The sequence below is a fragment of the Phymastichus coffea genome, unplaced genomic scaffold (assembly GCF_024137745.1).
Source record: "Phymastichus coffea isolate CEN01 unplaced genomic scaffold, Cenicafe_Pcof_1.1 PCOF00077, whole genome shotgun sequence".
Lineage (NCBI taxonomy): Eukaryota > Metazoa > Arthropoda > Insecta > Hymenoptera > Eulophidae > Phymastichus > Phymastichus coffea.
In genome coordinates, this window is record NW_026706888.1 from 336,901 (window position 1) to 358,673 (window position 21,773).

The 21,773-nt window shown below is 38.8% G+C and overlaps 1 protein-coding gene across 4 annotated transcripts in view; it reads left to right on the top strand.

The window, feature by feature from the left end:
- The window catches only part of LOC131668361 (visual system homeobox 2-like), a 59,379-nt gene extending 38,071 nt beyond the window's left edge, over positions 1-21,308 (top strand). For 2 of the 4 annotated variants that reach the window (XM_058942460.1, XM_058942459.1), the window contains exons 5-8: positions 16,042-16,216; positions 17,481-17,738; positions 18,128-18,296; positions 18,421-21,308. In XM_058942460.1, the coding sequence (XP_058798443.1) occupies positions 16,042-16,216; positions 17,481-17,738; positions 18,128-18,294 (600 nt within the window). In that variant the 3' untranslated portion in view covers positions 18,295-18,296; positions 18,421-21,308. The remainder of the gene's footprint in view (positions 1-16,041; positions 16,217-17,480; positions 17,739-18,127; positions 18,297-18,420) is intronic. The other 2 variants (XM_058942462.1, XM_058942461.1) reach the window with 1 other exon arrangement.
- Positions 21,309-21,773: the final 465 nt, after the last annotated feature.

Consider the following 21,773-nt stretch of genomic DNA (forward strand, 5'->3'; position numbering starts at 1 on the left):
GAGTGTAGTAGAAAAGGACGCGCCTGTAAATTTACATGAGAAACGTTATATATACGTGCGCCAAGCATTGTCGTGCTAATGTGCAGAGCTCACGTTGAAAAGAGCCGCAATGCGGATAGGTGAGCTTGTCAAGCTGCACTTGTGAATGCTTGATGTGATAACGTTGTGAAAGGGGGATGGATTTTTTCGATAAACACGAATATCAATGTTGTGAACGATTGCATTATATTCAATATACGTCAGACGTAAACATTAGATTTCAAAATTAAATTAAATAAGTTTGTTAATGAAAGTAAACTCACAATAGAAAATTAAATCAATACGAAGATGTTTCTTGCGCTGCGGCAGTTATATATATAACTCCGAAGGCAATTTGTGTTGGCACACGCGCTTCTCGGCGAACGTTTTCCCACCACTTCAATGACTCCTAACGAGATCTGACTAACACCCAACCCGTGCCTCTCTCTCTCTCTCTCTCTCTCTCTCTCTGCCATTCGCGTTTTTCTTCCAACTCTTGTAACATTGATCGACAAGCTCAGATTAACGGGGTTCTTCGTTATATTTGAAGAAAAGTGGAGAAAGACAATCTAATTATTTGGTGCGGTTATTAAAGCTGGCGATCGAGCAAAACTGGTGTCGATAATAATTGAGGTGATTTTAAAAACAAAAAAGTTAATTTGTTTTTATAGATCGTAGTAGTAATGAGCGTTAATTTTCCTGAAATTTTCTTTAATATCATCACAAATAGATACTGTTTCATAAAAGCGTTTCATAAATTCACCTCCGGAAATTAGTGTATTAACAAGTAAACCAACTTCTCGGAAAGAATTGCTCATTTCAATTGCTCAATGCAAACATGGAAAGTCAATTCCATGTTTGCATTGCTGAAAATACGAGAAAAATGTACTTGAACGTACTCGAAAGAACGCAATTTAACAATTACTTTGCCTGAAAAAGGGGTTAAATTAGCAAAAAAACGATAATTGTTAGGAGCATAATAGATTTCCAAGTACAAAAGCCGTCATCGAGTAAACTAGCATTACAGCACAAAAACGTTTAATCATCCTCGTCGTCGTCTTGGAGCCAAGCGAGAGAGAGAGAGAGAGAGAGAGAGAGAGAGAGAGAGAGAGAGAGAGAGAGAGAGAGAGAGCGGGAGTAAGAAACTCGTTTGACGAAGTTACTCGCGCATTCGTTATCCCGCCCATCAAGCTGGGTCGCGCAGGCGCGAACGGCAGCGACAATTTCCCTCGCCTCGTTTCATTCTTCTCCGAGAAATTGAAATGTCACAAGGCTTGGCGTTCTTTCCTCTTCCTCTCTCTCTCTCTCTTTCTCTCACGGTTAAGAGTGTCCTATTAAGAGAGAAAGCCCGATAGCTGTGCGCACGTTACAATCTTAGTTAAGTTTATAGACGACTGACTTATAGCCTCCATACACAAGTGCAAGAGTGGAAAAGGCTACAGACCGACTTCAAAGATGAGAGAGAGAGGGAGAGAAAAGCGGCCTCGAGAGTGTTGAGCGAGAGCGAGATGTGAAAACGTTTAGAATGTATATACATACAACGCACACCTTTGCTATATCCTACAGTCATCCGGCAAGTGTGGGAGAAGAAGGAGACGGCTCTTCAGTCGCCGCGTTTCCTTTTCGCCGCGCGCTTCAAGCTTAGTCCGAGAGGGCACTTGACTCGCCGCTCGTTGTAACCGTCTCGCGGCGCAGGCGGCTCACACAACATGCATAGCCCTGTATTGAAAATAGGTTCACTTTTGCATGAAAATTCGAGCGCCCATTTCATTGTTAACGCCCTTATTCGTGCGAAACTTGGCTTCTCTTTGAAGTTATAAGGCAAAATTGGGCACCCGAAGTTCAGCGTAGTTTTAATTGCGCCAGCAGCTCGTTTAAGGAGCACTCTGGCCTTTCTCTCTTTTTTCAAGGGTAGATTTCTTTTGGATGTTAGACAGGCTATTACCATAAAGCTCAATAATTACAAGCGAAACCTAAGATATATAAATAATAATTAAATACATGAAAAAGTCGCGTTGAGATCTTTATCAAGGTTTCAAAGTTTCATAGTCGTAATACACCGAGTGTAAATTACCAGATATATCAAAATTAGATTTGGTTCGAATTTCACACAATTATAACGTCATTTAATATCCGGTCCCAAAAGAATACAAAAAATAGTAATTGAGATGCAGATAAAAATATAAACGAAGTAGAAGCGGTAAAAAAGCCTGCACAATTCATGCTTCTAGGAAGCACGACTTGCGCAGGAAACAATGCACACCTTAGTAATCGCACGAGTTTAAGAAGAATAAGAGAACCGAGAGCGGCAAGCGCAAATAAAGCTAAAGCAACGCAACTCCAGAATAAAAAGTGAAAACGCGAGGTATGAAGTAGGTGTTAAGAACGAGAGAGAAAGAGAGAGAACTCGTCCAAATGAACAAGGATCCTGTCAACACATTCACCTCCCCAAGCGCAAATAAACAGGCGAGAAGCTAAGAGCGGGTCATACCTTTTGAGAGAGTTGGTACTGCAGCGATAACCAAAACAATCTGAAAAGATGACTCGATCTGGCATTGTATTCAAAGGAGTACGAGAGCGAGCATCGAGTTTCAGCCCTCTTTTACTCCCCCCTCTTCCCTTCGCCGATTCCCCCTCCTGAAAAGGCGAAATAAAGAGAGAGCGTAAAACTGACGCGTACAAAATGGCCGTCGCTGCTGTAGCTTGAGAACGCAGGAAATATTATGTGCGTGCACGCGTCGGGCCACACTCCGATTGTTATACCCTCGACTACCATGCATCTTTCTTAAGTGCATTCGAAATACACTGTACTCCTGACTTTTCACTTGCTAATTGCTCCGTCATTAAGTTTCATTTTATTTTTATAAATGAATAATGGAATCTTCGAATGCTACCGGTCGATATAAGAGACGCACATCGTTTGAAAGCCCATGCGACATCCAATTTATTAATTTTTTAATAAAAATTACCAAGTGCCGTGAGTTATTTTCCGGTATAGAAATACAAAAAAAACTACTTTATTCGTACTTTCGCCGAACTGCAAGCAGCAGACTGCAACAAACTTGGCTGGCGCGCAGAGCAGAGAAAAGAATAAAGCTGTAGATGAAACGTACGCCAAAGTGCAAGTCGAGCGCGAAACTTTCCGCTATTTAGTTTAGCTTACAATCTGGCGGCGTCTCTCTCTCTCTCTCTCTCTTTTTCTCTCGCCGGTCCATAAAAATATAGGTTAAGCCGTAAATACGTGCGCGGTACGCTAACAAACAAGATCTTAGCTCTTAAAGGAAAAGAGGCGCAGAGAGCGGAGTATAAAGCTTGCACGCATATCTCCTACTCTGGTGCTCTTGGCACGCTGAATCCCCGTCGTAAAGAGTCTGCGGTAATTCGATTTCCGTCTCGGGAAATCAGCGCGCCGCATTACTTCCCTTTAACCCGCGCTGCATTTCTCCGGGAGAGAGAGGAAGAGAGAGAGAAAGAGGGACGCCGTTGCGTCGCGACGGCTCAGTTTATGCGAGTGAGGCGAACTAAACGAACCGACAGACGTATGTATGGTATATATACTTCGTGTCTTACCAGAATAAGGAAATCTTTGTGGATACGAGAACACAGCCAGTAAATTTACTAGCATAGTGCCAAAGAAAGGGCTTTTAGAAAATTTAAGCTACGTATGCAGTTACTACGTTAAGTATTGCCTTTGTATATCTCCTAGTTTGTAGAATAATAAAAGAATTAACATCAAGGCTAATGCGTAATTTTCAAAAATCACTAAGACGACTTCAACCGATCAGGATAATACGTCATCTGAAAGAAAAACAAAAATTAACACGTCTATATTCGAAAGCATTATTCATTAAGAAGTCTATTATTATTTGAATATTCAAAAAATATTAAAATCATTCTAATAAAATGTAGGAATTTAACACGTCAGATTGTAATGGAAGGCAACAAAATGTCAAATCCATGCCCGAATGTGCACCATAAAATGTATCAATGATATAGCCGAAAGTAAGTTTGAAGAAAAACCAGAAGATCGTGAAAGTTTTCTGAGGCGTTAAAATTTTGCAGGACTATCGTTGAGCCAAACTTCATAAAAATGGGATCCCCTATTTCTTTAACCCCAGCAAGTCCGCAAACTCTACTGTGACCCTCTTTCTCCTCTCACCAGCTTGATTATCCACACACACGTGCAACTTTTCCCTCTCCTCGATTTCGCAGCATCTTGACCTCGGAATAAAAAAAGTAATGGGGCATAAACCGTTTCAAACGACCCGTGAATTTATCATCTTGTTTATGTTTAATGGTAAACGGCCATAGGTTTTGTAAAAATGTTAAATATCAAATTTTCTTGGAAAAGTGATGTTGGTTTAAATTTTTTTTATGGTTGCTTGAATAAATCATACCAAATTGTTATTTAAACTTATTTTGATATACGTATATGTTGAATTTGATGAGACGAACGTGGAATAACCTTATGATCGTTCAATTATTGAGTATGATAGACGTGGCTGATGCAAGTGTCATTTTCCTACCTAATGATTAACTATTATCCAATCGATTAAAAAGATCGAGCATTTCTTTAAAAAGCCTTCTAGCTGAAAAGACCAAATGCAAATTATAGTCCTAAAATAGTACAACCGCGTTTGCAAACGTAACGCTTTTTAATCAATTTCACGGTCAGGAAGGCGCAGGTTATTCTTCTCCGGCAATTTAAAGGCTATTTCTGGAATCCCAAAATTACAGTGACACTGCACCTTTCTTTTATTTCGTTTTTTTTTTCATAAAAGGAAGAAAGGCGAGGCGCACCTGGGAACTAGCTCTGGCACACCAACAGTATGGTCTGAGTAAACACTGAATTTCGGGAGCCCAAATTAGCCTCTTCCAGGACAACAAAATAAATATTATTATATGTAACAACTATTGAGAGATCGTACGGCGAAAGCAGTAGGGAAGAAAAGACTGTTCTCGACAAAACAGCATTTCAAGTGTATATCGCCAAACTTGGCGTCATTCACAAGTGCTTATTTTCTATTTTGAATAGCAAAAGTTTTTCAACGTTTTTTCCTTTCGTGCAATTATATTCGTTAGATCAAGTATTTCTCATACAAATAATCGATCTATCTGAAAAAGATGTGGCAAGGCCAATTGGGCACAGGTACGTGATAATCCGAAATCGCCGTAATATTGTGAAATGAAGCCCAACTGTACATCTAAGCGAAGCTAGTTGTTGGAAGTGAAAGGTTCGATGATGAAAATTCAGCGTGTCGCGCGTGATAAGCAAATTCGCCGACAGAGTGAGAGAGTTTAGCGCGGGGCGAGCCGAGCGTCATAGTGTAGCCGCACGCGCTTTCGAGATAGAGGTATTGATTTTGTCTTTTGGCGATGTCTCTGGTGTCGTGTACAGTGGCACGCGACGCGCAGCGGCACATATACATAAATGCACGCCGTGTCTACTACTGATGCTCCGCCGAGCTCCTTTGGAAACGGCCTAAAGAGAGCGACAAAGGTATAGCACATTACATTAAACACTCGCGGATCTCCCTGAAGCTTTGCCCGACTCGTCTATCTCTCTCGCTTGCTCTATACTCTGTGTGTGAATGCACACTGGAGCTTCGCGGCTCGACGCATCCGCGCTAATAGTAGTAATGGTGCGCGTTACCGCGACGCCTCGCCACAGGAAATTCCTATTGTTGAGCTCGCGGCAACGCTGCCACGAGTCGAGATAATATTTTCTCGTCGCTAATGAGATTTAATGCTGAAAAAATTACGACGACAATTTTGTTTTCTCCCGTCTTTTCTCTCTTGCTCTTTATTTTTCTCAGCTTTTCATTTTGGATATTCCAGACTTATTTTTTTTTTACAAGCTTTCGTTGCTCCGAGATAAACAGACATCGTAACGAATTAAAAATTTCCCTGCAGAAAAATACTATAGATAACACGTTATTCGATATTCTTATACTATATTGCGAATCTTTTTCAACAGCTGCTTTTCTTTAATAAATCTCAAATTATACTTGGCTATATCCTCGTGAATATACATTTGGGAAGAAGTAATCTATAACTGCTAATGAGTTCATTAAGAAATCAAAAGCTCATGCACTCCGGGTTTGCAAAATAAAATTTCGAAAACAAAGCCAAACTTCATGTATGTACAGGGTGCGTGCATGTACGACATGGAAAAGTATAAAAAGGTACGTGTACGAGGGACGCATGTACGCTCTTGCCTTATAGTCGCGAGGGTAGATTTCGTTAAGAAAAAAACCGAGACAACTTGGGGGTTGGTGGGCGTAAACCGTTCACAGAACACCGCCTTCTTTTTCCTTACTTTTAATCCGATTGAAACGACAGTTTATTTACGGCACTTTCGTCAAATTAACTTTGCAAAGAGTTCTTAAATTCATAAAAATATTTTACTTTGGAGTATTCATGATTTTTCAAATAAATATTTTCTTTACCTAATCCCACAAACAATGATTACGAAGATAAGCGAGATCATAAAGATTGAATGACAAAGTACATATACGGAAGAAATAGTTACTCACCGATAGGGTGGCGAATGGATCGAACGTGCACCGAATTGCACGATCGAAGAGCAGAAAAAAGCTCAGAGCGTCCGCTGGACATTTACGTACTCGCGCGCGTCCAAGAGCTTTCGAAGCTTGAAAGCCTTCGGGCTTCCCAACGTCATCGAGGGAGAGAGATGCAATAAAACAGCGCGGAAAAATTTCGCGGAACGAATCGCAAATAAAAGGACCAATCACAAAAGCCCGAGGATTGAGAGAGAGAGAGAGAGAGAGAGAGAGAGAGAGAGAGAGAGAGAGAGAGAGAGAGAGAGAGAGAGACGAGGACGCAATCCATTCCGAGCGAACGACGGGTCAGGCAAGACGAGAATAAAAGCCCTCGCTCGGTTGGCTTTCCGTTACAATCGATGCTACTGGCCCCGATTTTCCTCCGTCCTCTCTTTCTATTCTGTGCTCGCAAGCTTTTTTTTTTCATTTGGTTGTTGCTGTTGTTATTGTTGTTGTTGTGCCAGCAGACTCACGCTTTGTTTTCCACGCGTGTATATATAGCGCGTCGCGCAATTGCACGGCGTATACATTCGCGGCTACGTGTAATTGTTCGAACGCTGTGTTTTTTTTTGCAAAAGTGTGCGTGGCCAACGCGAAAGTGCTGCTGAATTCAAATCACTAGCTAGTTGCCACTGACTTTTTGTACGAAATTTCCCAACCCTGATAGCTTGGAATTTACTTGAAGTATTGACGAATTAAAATTCTCGCTTGTGCTTATAAATCGCCAGGAAAAATAATATGAATTCTATGAGAAGCAAGTTTCGAACCCTTTCATCGCTGTAGTAGCGCCACTCGACTCTTTGAGTGATTGGAAATCGAATGAAAATCAAATTACCAGAGTCGCGGCGCCCAGACTTTCCACGCACGGGTGTGATTCAACTTGCGAACTCGCTCTCGCAGAGCTAGTCAAAGAAAGCGACGTGTCTGTCTCATCTCCCTTTTAGTTGCTTGCTGGTTACAGCGCGACAAAGGCGACGATGTACAATAGGGTGTGTCCGATATGCTGTTTGTACGAATTTCCCTCATGAATTTTCTATCGCATCTCTCTCGCTCGCTTGTGCCAATGATTAAATGACACTTGGGACGTCGATTTGGGGTGCGCGAACGAATGCTTTAGAGGGGGGGGGGGTCTATACGCGCACTTGTGCGTGGATCTCGATGAATGACAAATGTCTTGAGCAATGGGATAATCACTTGTCGAATTAAATTTTAGAATTTCATCGACTAAAAACTATTTTATTTAAGCAGTTTCAAGTGATAATAAGTGCAATTTGTCTCATGATCGTTTACTGAAGATCTTTCGTGTCTTTATAGAAACTGTTCAAAGATGATTGCTTTAAATTATTTAGCAATCGATTTGTAGAATTCAAAAAAAAACCACATGAAAGAATAATTCTTACGAATTACCTTATAAGTATTCAACGTAGCTTTCTGGAAAAGTTCCGCCTATTGTAGTGAAGACATAATAGAAAAAACTTCATTACGTGCTAATAAATTTTTCAGAGTGCCCCTTAACTCTTTATAAAAGCGAAACGCATCTTTCGGTACCAAAAACCTAATCCGCGTGTGTCAGACAGTGCGGGCATATACAAAAGCTCTTTCCCCCCTTTTCCTTGTCGAATGGATTCGTCGGCGCATCAATTATTTATATTAACAGTCTTGCGTTGACTCGTGACGCCCAGCAGGTCCCTGTATATCTACAAAGTGGCTGTCAGTGACTCTATCGATTTGCGATGGAATTCGTTTAAAGTAGCCCTCGTTGCGTGTCTTTCTATATAACCTTCTTTATATCGCCAGTGATGTCCTTTCATTTTGTCTCCCGACCACCCTCCTATGCGATTGTATAAGTTTAATAAAGTGACAGAGGAATATTAAGATCGGAATTCGACTTTTGATTAAGAGTTCCAGATCCTTCTATTCATTGATTATACATGCTATTGATCCATGCGAAATTAACTATCATCTCTTTTTTTCATTAAAAGGAAGATCAGCCCTTTGAAGTTATTTTAATACGCTATTGTCATTCTGCAAATGAATCAAATACAAATTTTGATAAAAATCGTGTTATACATGTAAATAATTTCTTGGCATTCGATACGAATAGCAATCGAAACGAAAGTCGCTGGACACATTACACAATTACTCGTTAGTATCCCACATCCCCTAGAAGAAGCATCGAGTTCGCAATTAAAATCGAAAAACGGTCGGGGCCATTAATCCTCGTTAGCGGCTAGATCCAAGCGGGAAAATTAAACTCTCTTCTTCTTCTTCTTCTTCTTTTTCTTCTTCTCTTTATTATTCTGCCGAGAGAGCGAGAGCGAGAGAGTCAAAAAAGACGCGTGAGTATACGTAGGGTGGAGAGTAGTCGGTCATCGGCAGTGTGCACACACGCGATCGCAGGGCGTGGCTCATAGCAGACTTCGGTCCATGATTCTCGTTAATTCGGTTAGACGAGATTTATATCTGCTACTGGCATGAGAGAGTCGTGTGCGAGAGGCAGACGAGACACGCGCTTTTATTGGAATTTATAAGCGCAGCGGTCCTACTGACAATCGCGGAACGCCCAAATTGCTGGATATGTTCTTTTGACTTATACACGCTCCAATACTTCCCCGCGTGCGTTCTAATGCGTGGTAGGACGCGGGTTTGAAGTTTCGCTGATTAACTTTTTTTTCGTCGTGACTCAGTCTTTGCAACTAGAACGCATAAATTGCAAATTTCATCTGCGAAAAATTGTCCCGCGATTTCTTTTCGGTTATACATTAGATGAACTCGATTCTCACATGAAAATTAGTATAAATCAAAGTCAAGTGCATCATCATCGTCGTCGTGTAACGCAAACCACTCATAATACACGGACAAATGCAATTCTCATCGGAGCCTGGTAGAACTAGGGTGGCCGAAATTTATTTGCCGCACGCTACGCTCCGCGAGCGAAGCCTTGATGTGCAAGCTATAGCGCATTATCGGTCATTTTTCGGGGGTGAAACTCATCCAGCTGGAATTCATTGCTTTGTTTGCCGACGCGGCTAAGGGAACTTTCTCAGCCTGAAAATCGTTCCTCGCGCAAACCTGATGGATGACGACTTTCTTTGTGATTATAAATGTGGAAAGTATTGAGAGTCGTGTTGCGAATCTCATTTTCTGCCTAATATATACTTATTTGCACGCACAACTTACAATGCATAAAATCAGAATGAACATTTTTTGTAAACAAACAACTCTAATAATTCCATTATTTTATTACGTTTGATTTACTGTTATGGCGTATTATTTATACAACACAATGGATTGATAGATATTTAAAGTTTTTCATATTATACATGCATCACTACAAAAATTACATACTTATGATCATCTTCCTTATCATTTGATGCCAAATAAATCTTAAGAAATGGTTGTCGTTAATACAGAAACCGAACTGCATTAACAAGGTAAACTATATATTTTTACAAACTAGTAACCGCAAAGTAGCCGCAAAAAGATGGCAAATCAGTTCTAAGGAAACTAAACACCAAAGTCCGCATTGTCTTGCTTCATTTACGCGTACCTATAATACGTTACACAGACGATCTCTCACCCATGCCGAACGTGATTAGCGGACCCTAAGTACCGAGGGTTAGCGCGCGTAGAAGCAAGTGTCCCGTAGTAATGATGTGCGTGCCGACGCGTGGCGCTCAGCGCGACGGGGTTTCCCTCACTCTCTCATTGTACGCGTTATCAGCTCGATGCTATTGCCCTGCGGCTTCCAACTCTCGCGCACGTCTCTTTCACATAATATAATTTAATAAGGTGTATGCAGCCGTGCATGCGAACGAACGTGATGTATTGCTCGGCAATCGGATATAATACAACCCGCGACTACTAATTGGGAGATTGATTAAATTGCCAGCGTTGCTGATTGGATAGATATTGCATCGTAATTACGACGGGTAGATTTTTACAAGTGTCAAATGATAGAGGCCTCGTAGGAGATCGAAATCTCTAATGACCAATCGATTCGCCAGCGTCTGTTAAGGTTAATAGGCGAATCATCGCACTGGTGGTAATTCGAGCTCGGCAGTTCATTATAGACTTTAGTTAGGTGGCGCCGCGAGGACCGTTGCAGGATGAGTGCGCCGACGCCATTTGTTCGCTGTACCGCGCGTCGGAGCTTTCCGCGCCGTGCAACTGCTTGCGGCTCGCTCGCGCTTATTTGCGCGCGATTAATTGGCTTAGAGGCTCAAAGCGCCCACTGCACGGGGACATTGCCTGTGGGAATTTAATCAGTCGTTGTCGCCCCCGGATCAAAGACGATTAAGGCCCTTGTTATTGCCTCCCCTTCGTCTATATGCCATCTCGCACGCGAATTATCGAGTGATTAGTGGTTGACGACGCCCAACGATGGAGCTGTAGGACTGTCATTCTACGGAGGACGGTTGTACCAATTCGCTAAATCAGAAGTAGTTTTTGCGCTATATATACTTCCACTCAGTGAAACTCCAATAACATTGTGTTTTATTACAATAAAACTTAAGACATTTTTAATGTATTGCATAAATATCATCTACTAGGTCTGTCGATGAATCGTACAATACGAATCTTATCTATCTGTTTATTCTTCGGAGTATTGGTAACAGTATAAATATAACTTGCGGTGATACTGTAATTTAATTTCGTTAATGGTTCCGATAATTGGAATATCCGTTCGTTATCGGACCGAACTAACTTTTTACTCGCGCGCCTTTAATTATTGTGAAATAAAAATTGAAATAGGTCAAACTCAACCTATATCTACGTAATACTCGCGAGACACACCAATCAATTATCGTACATACAGCTGCAATCCTCGTGCGCGAGTGAAGAAATCTATATAAGCGAATATTGGATTTACGTCGTTAAAGAAACACCTCATTAATACATTTTTATAGTGCTTTTCGCGAAAGGATACGAAGGTTTGTCCTGAAGCGCGTGACCTGTCGATATAATCTTGAGATTTCAATAACATTAATGAAGCTGCACTCATGCATCGACTCTTGTTAATCAATAGAAAGAAAACTCGACATAAATTACGATATTAATCGTAACAAAGCGCGGGATGCACGCGCTAATCAAAATTGCGATAATCCCGGAATGAAATTCAGCATCGATACATCGGTAACGTATAAGAAAAAAAAAACGTGACGAAACGAAGCAATGAAGAGAAATATGAAACCTCATTAGACCAGGCGGATAAAGGGATCGAAAGGGAAGCGAGCCTCATTATCTGCCGATCATAAATTAAATTCGCTCGTCGACGGTAATGCGATCGCTGATAATTATCCTTCGCAATCCCTCATCTTCGTTCGATCTTCCCTCTCAGGGTATACGTATATAAATCCTTCCCACGCCTTTTCGTTCATTTCTTTCGACCTCTCGCACAGCTCCCTTTAAATCCTTGGAATGCGACGCATGCAAGAGAGAGAGAGAGAGAGAGAGAGAGAGAGAGAGAGAGAGGAAGACTCTCGCCTGCTTGGAGGACCCTCATCCTAGCACCGACAAACTGCGAGCCCTCGAGTGTTATGCCGACGCCAATCGAGCAGGTGGCCGCTGTGTAACGCCTCGATCTAATACTTTTGTGTATGCATTCACGCCGTGAAAACTTCGACTATGGATGAGTGCATAATCTGCATCTTTTTTTTCTTTTGTCTTCGTCTGCGAGGGCCTGTCCGTTGTTTTTCTTTTGCATTCGATCGAGTGAAGGGTTTCCGACTAGACAGTCTTGTACGGGTATACGTCCAAAGGATGAATAGAGCTGAGGTGCGCGTGGCTTTTTCAATGGAACGCTCGAGTATGGACATCGAACAGAATTTTGATGCCGCCATTGCGTAACTTCATTCTTTGCGTGGCCGCGTCCGTTCGTTGACTGACAGACCGTGCGATGACGAACGGAATGTCTCAAGAGCGCAAAGCCTTTCGGAGTTCTGATCAAAGATGGTCGCGTTGAAAATAGTAATCAGTTTATTCGCCCGACACAATTACAACGTCTCATCCAATCAATAGCGACGAGGACATTTTTTTTCCGCGTGTACAAAGAAACAATCAAGAAGCGCCAGTTTCTATATCTCACCCTCGTCGGCCACTCTCGAGCCGCGCAGCGCATAAAGGACCATGGCGCGCGTACTTTCTATCATCCCCTTTCGCAACGAGTAGCGGGCTCCCGTCAGTGCGCTCCGGCTCTCTTCGATCGCTGTATTAGCGATTCGCCAATTCCCTCCTCTCAATCCTGCGATGTATATACAGACGACGGTTCTGACGCATTGAAAAATGTCCCTTCGTTCGCTTTTGGGGAGGCAAGCTGCGTATATACGAGTACTTCCCTCGGGCTCTTGTTTTGGTCCAATAGTCATACAGTCGTCGTCGTGGAGCTTTGCGAGAGAGGAGCTGATCGATGATATGCCGTCGCACATCCACTGCGCATGGCCGGCTCCAAATATTATACCGGGTATGCCAATAAACTGCCGCCGCAGAGAGAACTCACGGGACACGAACCGAGAGGGCGCCCGCCGCCGAGCGAGCCAACGACGAGAAGGAAAGCCCGCATTAAAACGTGTAACCTTGCTGATTTTCCCAGAGAATTACTTATTTTTTTTAATTCAATCTTACTTTCATAAACAAAGGAAAACCGCTAAAGTGCGAAAAGTGTCAAACTAGACTGAATATCGAACATATAGTGTGACACTGTCTACAATTTCAAAATGAACGACAAATTTCTAAAGTATTAAGTGACATAGGAATACTCAACAATGTATATTAGTGCCAATATGCAATCAAATTTTTCATAAGAACAAAAAACACCAAAATTCTTTACTGTAATTATGCATATGTATCATGAATTCTGTATCCGTTCTTATTTTACGTAAATAAGCCTGTATAATTATCTTACCCTTGTACTGTTCTCGCTAATACCTAATTTGGGGAATGCGACATTAAATAAATTACATTTAAAAAAATTTCACTTGAGTAGAAATCCATTGAAAAGGTTGATTTGAATTATAACACATACATATGATTCATGTTTTAATTATTCTATGCCAGTGAAATTTGTTTTCATCGCATTTATGTTTAATTTTCAAATCCTAGTAATCTATCATCCAGTATAGTATTTGTACAAAGATTACAATTTTTTGCTTTTAGCTAACTGATAAGTAATCCAAATTTTGTCAGATCTCTAGTTCGAGTTTTACGTGATTAACCGTATATCAACTATACATTTTTTTTAAATGGAACTGTACTCGTAATTACCAGATACCATTTTCAGCAGATAATTATCCAAAAAGTAACTTTCAATTATATTTCAATTATATTTCAATCTCATTTGTAGTTATTATTTCCGTCGACATGAAATTTCACAACGTATATACCTCCTTATAGCACGGGTTTATAACGGTTACGGATCGCCCGGAGGTGCGACATCCGGCGCGGCCTGGCAGAATGAATCGCCATGAAAACGCAGGCTGATCCCGATAACTCAACTTCCGTATCCTCGAGCCGAGTCCGCCCTTATTTCCTTGATTCTGTATATCATAAATTTTCTCTTTTTCATCGTTTGTGCAGCTGAACTTGACGCGCGGGTAACAATTAAAAGTTTCCAATCTCATTCATGAAAAATTTTTAACTGGAAAAGTTGGTTTCGCTACAATTTTATGGCCTCGAAGCAATATTCTTTTGAGTCGATCTGCCCTATAATTCGAGAAGATTTACCGGATATTATCGAGTTTGCTTTGTAGATATTTCGAAAAGTTGACTCAAAGTAATAAAACACATATCTATATGCATCGCTGGCAGAAGACATAACAAGCACTTGGTCAATAACAATGGATGAACAATTACGTGCGCTAGAAAATTAATCATTACCCGGACAGGCGCGCGCGCACTTTTCAAATAACACGAAATGTACGTGCGAGGAGAAAAAATACCGAAGCTCTCTCTGGTAGACTATGCTGCGGGATCGTTAAAATCTAAGCGTGAGCCTGCCAGGATAAATTGACAGGGCAACGTGCGCGCGCGCTCTCGCGCATTCATTCGAATTACGCTCCCAATTCTGCCGGTGACTTTAGCATTGTTGCTACAAATTGGTGCACGCCCTGCCCCCGAGGCGTGTCCCCCTTCTCTTCTCTCTTTCTCTCTCTCTCTCTCTCTCTCTCTCTGCTGGCATACGAACGGAGCTGGGTTACGGCATTTAAATGACTGATAGTCACGTACACGAGTTGCATTTTGCGCGTGACATTGGTGCGAAAAAGAGAGAGTATGGCGAGTTCTACTTCACGCGGCCTACAACGGCAAGCCTGAATGGGTTTGATGTGTTTAAAGCTGTGCCTGTCAAAACGCTGTCGATTGATTTCCCATTGCCGATTATGACTGTAACGTTCAATTATCCTGATTGTTCTCGTCGAGCCTTTATGAAGGTACTATACTTTCAAATTGAAAGTCTATTTGTGATCATTCGCCATATTTCATCAGAGAAGCTACCATGTGATAACAGATTAAGATGTACAGTGTATAAGCGCCAGTATAGTATTATTATAGGAGAATTCTTGTAATTTTGATTTGACAAGCAGTCGAAATAACCAGAGTCATCGCCGACATATGCTAACGAGCACCGTATAAATTACATTTGAGTAGCAGCTGGATAAACAGTATCATCATACTTGGTCGTTGCAGCGGCGCGCATTCGCAAGACCACATCGAGTTCGTGCACGCACATGTTCACACGCGGGCGATCGTTAAAATTGATACTGTTACGTGACCCGAGCGAGGACTACGGCACGCGACCACAACCAGCGCGCGCGGCGCGCGTTAGGTGGTCCTACGTATACTCTATGTAAGTGCAGGGCTAGATCATTAGCGACTATTTTTAGCGGCATTCGCAAAAAGGAAAATAGGATAACGAACACCCGCATCTCTTGTTCGACTACTTAACCGTGAAGACTCTGCGACCGAGGTACAAGGGAGAAAAAAAAGAGACGAGCGAGCATTGAAAGCGAACGCGCAAACCCACCCCTAATTGGGTGTATAATGGTTTCCGGATCTGAAAATACTTTTTCACGTATTTTTAATGGCCAGTAGATGGCCTATAATTAGCGAGAAAAGATTTCGTTTTGTGACATCGTGACCAGCTCAATTTTCATGCATGCCTTTCTCTTTTGCGTGTTGCTTTTTATCTTTTGCCTGATGAGCTTTTGGTGTGCTGACGTAGAGTGATTCTAAACGTTGCAATCAATATTCGTTTTTTATAATACGAAATCAAATTTGTGAAATACTATATAGCCTAATATTTGGTTCTATAGTTTAATCAATTCAACTTATAATTAAATAAATACTCTTCGAATACATGCCCTGACTTTTCACTTTCGTAAAATTTTGTACTCTAATGATATCGAAATCGATGTTACAATTGAATTGAGTTCAAATGAGATAAAATAAAATCATTCTGTTGCAGGTATGGTTCCAAAACAGGAGAGCAAAATGGCGTAAGACTGAAAAGTGCTGGGGGAGGAGTACCATTATGGCAGAGTACGGCCTCTACGGCGCGATGGTGAGACATTCGCTGCCGTTACCCGAGACTATACTCAAAAGTGCGAAGGAGAATGAGTCTGTTGCACCCTGGCTTTTAGGTACATTTCTTTTTTACTCTTTAAATAATGCTCAAAGTTACAAATGACTTACGTAAATCGATTCTGATTGTATTGTTAACTTCATTTTTTTATTGCATTATTTAAGTTTGTTTTGGATGAAAGATTTTTTGATAAAATATTTTTGTTCGGAACACAAGTAATTTAAACTTTAATTATAAAACTAAGAATATCGAGCATACAATTTGTTCATTAATACTCCGATAGTGCTTCTCCGTATAGAAATTAATCTAGGGGAAGTAAATTATTTTCGAAGGGTCGTTGTATTTGACATACATCACAAGTTTATTCATGCAATTAACGGTACAAGAAAGTACAAGTTTAGCGACAACGCTCACTGCTCAGCTAACTGAGCTTGACTACGCGACGGTCGCACTGGGCTAGTCTCTTTTTCTTAAAAGTAAAAGGCAGAAAAATCTCGAAAACAAGTGTTAACCAGCGCCGCGATAGCTATGAATATTGAAACAATGTAGGCTCGGTTCGACCCCTCGCGAGGCCATAAAATCATACACGTTGATCATGGCTGAATCGCTCGGCTTGAGAACAAAAGCAAATCGAAGACTCGAACAGATTGTAAATTTTAAAAAAACTTACAAACTTGACATTTGTCGATTCCGTGTTGAGTACGCGCATAAGATCGTGAGAAAAAGAATACATATTGTTGATTACAACAAAATTATAGAAAAAAATGGCGTATAAAACGGAGTTCCTCGTAATAAAGTAATATTAAAGATTCTAAAATCGTATACAAATTTTTTTTTTTCATACCGCTTTGCTTGCTCGATTGCTGTTCAAAATTTATCATTTGTGACAGTCTTTATGCTCGAAATCGTTTACTTTCTAATTTGCCACGTATCATATTTATTTTTTATTAAATGTGCTATCATTCAATGTGCTCTGTATGCTTACATGTACAATTGTTAAAGCGCCATTTCAATGTCTATATTAAAGTTACAAAGTCTTCGAGGATTTCGGAAAAGCAAGTAAACTTTACCATTAAATCTTTCCCAAAAGAAACTTAATCTGTACACTTAATTACTTTCGTGAGTGAATGAATTTTCAATTGGCTGAAACGATGTATTGAAAAAAAAATTTTTAGTCACATTATGAATTTCAATCAAAATATTTGATTTTAAAAAAAGTTATTGTATTGAAGAGTAAATTAAAATCCATCAATATAAAAGAGAAAGAGAAAGCAATTGTTTGTTCGGCAACTCGCCGTGTGTTTTCTGTTCGTCTCTATCAGCGCAATCCTCAAAGACAAGCAGCTTTAATCAAGACAGTGAAAATAAACGACTACGCGATCTGATTGAGTGTGGCTCCGTAGGGATGCACCGCAAGTCCATCGAGGCGGCGGAACACCTCAAGTCCGGTGACGATAGCGGCAATGATCACGGGGCCGGCAGCGCTACGCCGCCCCACCATAACCATCACCAAGGTGGGCCCACCAGCTCCGAAAGTGGACAGGAAAGTCAAGACGGCATGGGTCCATCCTCGTCTTCTGGTAAATTTGTTAGACTTTTTTTCAGAAATTAATACTTTTTCGAAAATAAGAAAATGTCACGAATCTTGTCTTCCAATTTTTATTATGTTTATATTTCTTTCATAAAAAAGTTAATTCTAATAATTAATTGTATTCTTTTAATTAAAGTGTTCTTTTTATTATTAGGTATATCATTATTATTTTTCCGTTTTATTAATAAAACTCGTTATATAAGAATAATCGATGAGTTAATAATTAAATCCATTTCATTTACCGTCCTTTCAAAATACTAACGATTAATGTTTAAAAGATAATAAAATATGAAATAGACATTTCACTAATATTTCAACTATTCCTTACGTGACATTAAATGTTTAAATATGTAAATGCTTATTTGTATGTCGAATCAGGTTTACATCAAGATACCGAGCAGCTAAGAAACGAGAGTATTGCCTGCTTGAGGGCGAAAGCTCAGCAACATCAGCTGCAGTTGAGCTTGCAGCCAGCTGCCGGGGCGCCCGAGACGACACCCTACTCAACGGCTCCGCAAACTAACACATTACACGCCTCGGTCTAAAGGTACACTTTTGGTTAATATAATCCTTTCTCTCTTTCTTAGAGTCATACACAGTTTTTTTTAAATCCTTACTTAATTCTTTGTAGTCCAATTTAGTTCCAATGATACCAATTATTTACATTACAGAATGATAATTCATTGGATTTATAGTGATATGAAAACAACGTAACATAGTTAACAGCAGCGTTTGGATTTCTTTTGAAGAAAGAAGCATTGAAAATAAGCTGCTATGGCCTAAAGATTTTTTCAACGAGTAACTCGTAGCGTCATCTACCGACATGTACGAGATATTGTGAACGAAAGAGACAGTCTGTTATATCACCTTCACTCTATCTCTGTTTTATTTTTTTCACAATTACTTTGCGGATTGATCTGTAACAAATATTCACCTGGAAATTAAAATTAGTTAACGACTATTTATATTTAATGCAACGAAGAAAACTAAATGCCAGTAGCAATAATTTAATGGAATACATTTTCTCAGAGTAAAATACAACGATGGGCAAATAAACTTTTGAAAAGTTTTTCAAACTCTGTTAATCAAGAACGTCTCATATGACAGTTGAATTTTACTGTAAGAGAATTGAAAGTATGGAAAAGAGTTAGAATGTAATGTATGCTTTAATGATAATTCAGACAGCGAATCCCCCGTCTCCTTTGTGCATGGATACTTACTGAAATGCGACTGACATAATAAAGCTCTGATTTACGCGTAACAACGAAAAAAAGAAGATGATGATAATTAGAATCCAAAAAAGAGGTATAACGAGTGAAAATCTCCCACGCTATCGAAGAAGATGAGTGAGAAACGATCTGCAATAATCGGCTTAGGAGATAATGACAAATTCCTTTGACACCGTTTCCTTCTCATTTTTCTTTTTTGTCGAGCTCAAAGGGTTCATTTTGAATAGTTCGTAAAAATTGTGAAAGCTGTACTTTGAATTTCTATATCATGAACTGAAAACGTACTAAAAACATTCATTACATTTTTGTGTAATTAGATGTTTTACATTTAAAAATTAGTAATAAATGTTAATTTAGACAATTGTAACACGGAAATTTTATTGTAATATATTTTCTTTATCATAGTGGATTATTGTAAATTTTGTATAAATTTATATACATATTATGAATTAGGTCGTTCGAAACAAAAATATTATATTGATTTCTCATCAAAAGCGCTTATTTTTATGATTTTAAAAATAATTAAAATTATGTGGTCTAACAATCTAATGCAGGTAGAAAAATCAATCTGATACAATCAATGTCATCAAGGAAAATAGAAACAACATAAAATCTTTCTATCTACCTATTTCCAGAAAACGCACTTCATATTACAACTGATAAATAATAGCGTAATCAATTATTTAGTATGAAGGAATAAATTGGAAAAAACTACACGGATTTTCACGAAATATTTTACCTCGTAAAGAAAGTGAGAAACAGGCAATTATACATCGAATGATGTCAAAAGTACCTACTGATTATGTATAATTGAAAATATATAGTGATTTCAATGTAGCTATGTTATGCACTGAGTGACTAACAGAATGAGCCGAATTACGGCGAGCGTTAATAAAAGGAAATAAAGTGTATAGACACAAGTCGGAGTGAATATTCTATATGAATCAACTAAGACATATAAATATTATATACAATAGTGCGAAAATGTGAGAGTGAATGAAATAAGGATATGAGAGTATAGAATTAATAAACGAAATATAAATTAAATAACATTAAGTAATGAGGCTGACTCTTGACACAAAAAACGAAAAGAAATCTTCCTATACTCGAGTACTCAAGAGACAAGGAAAACTTAACTGTTGTTAAATGTGCAATATATCGTAACTTATTAGGCACTGTACTTTCCATTAATCAGAGTATTGTGGGTTCAACCAGTCGCGTTTCTCTTCAACTCACTACTCTTTTTGCTCTGTCGTAATCATTTCACATTTTCTATTTCGTTGTCAGGCAATCAAGCGATGAATTGAGATTTTCGTCTCGATTATTCATCATGTATATAAATATATAAATACGGCTATACAAATAAAGATAAAGAAATATTTGGTCGCGTCGCTTCGGAGTGATCGATCTTTTTGCTTCTCGCGCGAATGCGATCGTTATATATATATATATACATATATATATATATAAATATATTTATTTTTCACTTTTCATGTATTACGTATATCATGTCATTGTGATGTTCATATTATTATTTTATTTTTTATTAGACTTTAACATATTTTATTGAATGGAAGAATATTTTATTAGACTTGGCGAAATATTTATATCAAATCAAAATACGTTTACTCGTGCATAAATAAACTTGATGTAAGTACTTAAATATGATTTCTAGATAGAAATACAAATACATTTTCATTGCAAATCTTTATGTAAAATCACGTGAAAGTATAAATTTTATTATAAAGTGATTTCGCAATATTATTTTGATTCAATTATAATAAATTATTGAAGATTATTTAGTTCAATTCCTTGAACTGTGGTAAACGAGAAAATTGTTGCCAATTACTAATGCTGTTTTGTGTTGATATTAATTGATAAATATAATTTATTTCAGCCATTTTATGTTACACATTTATATAGAAATGTAAGAAAAACGAAGACTGTTTTCGTCGTTGTAAACGAAAAGTCGAGCGCTTCGATGCGATTACACTTTTAGATTACATACATTTTAATGTAACGCATTATATTTGAAGACGAATAATTCGGGATAAAGTTATATCCAATATTCAAAACGAGCTCATCAAGTGAAAAAATAAAAAAGACAAAAAATTAAATAACTAAACTAATGATAATGATGATACATGCATAATAAATTCACAGTCAACCAGACATGCATTCACTGTCATTTGTAAAGAAAAAATGGCCTGTGTGCTGACAGAAAATGTGACTCAGATAAATGCAGCTATTGTACGGACAGCGTTCGTTCATATGACTTCTTATTTGTGTCCGAAGGCATGTGATGAACCACATGCTTAGTAGTCGGCTAGTGTACGTAAATAATAAAATTTCTGAAAAAAAAATTCTTCCTATTTCTATATTTATTTGCCCTAAGTAGTTCATTAAATATTTTTCTTCCACTTTTTATATTGTAATTATATATTGGTTAAGAAAAAGAACAAATTAATTTGAAATTCGTGAACGTTTTTCATATTTAAACGAAACGAAATAAAATTTGTAGCTGGTTCTTTATTCTTTAATTTACTCGTTTATCCGATAATCTTTTTATTAATTTATTTCCAAAAACTAAATATCTAAAACAAAACAGCAATGTGGTCTTGTATTGCTCAATATTTGAATATATATTTTTCTAATTTCACCATTTGTAACATCTAATGGTAGAACAGCTGAGTCGGTCATATTACCATGTCTGAACAATGGTGAATTCTACTTTATCGACATTCTTGTGATTGAATCAAATGTTTATGTTGTATATTTTTTGAAAGCTTTAAATT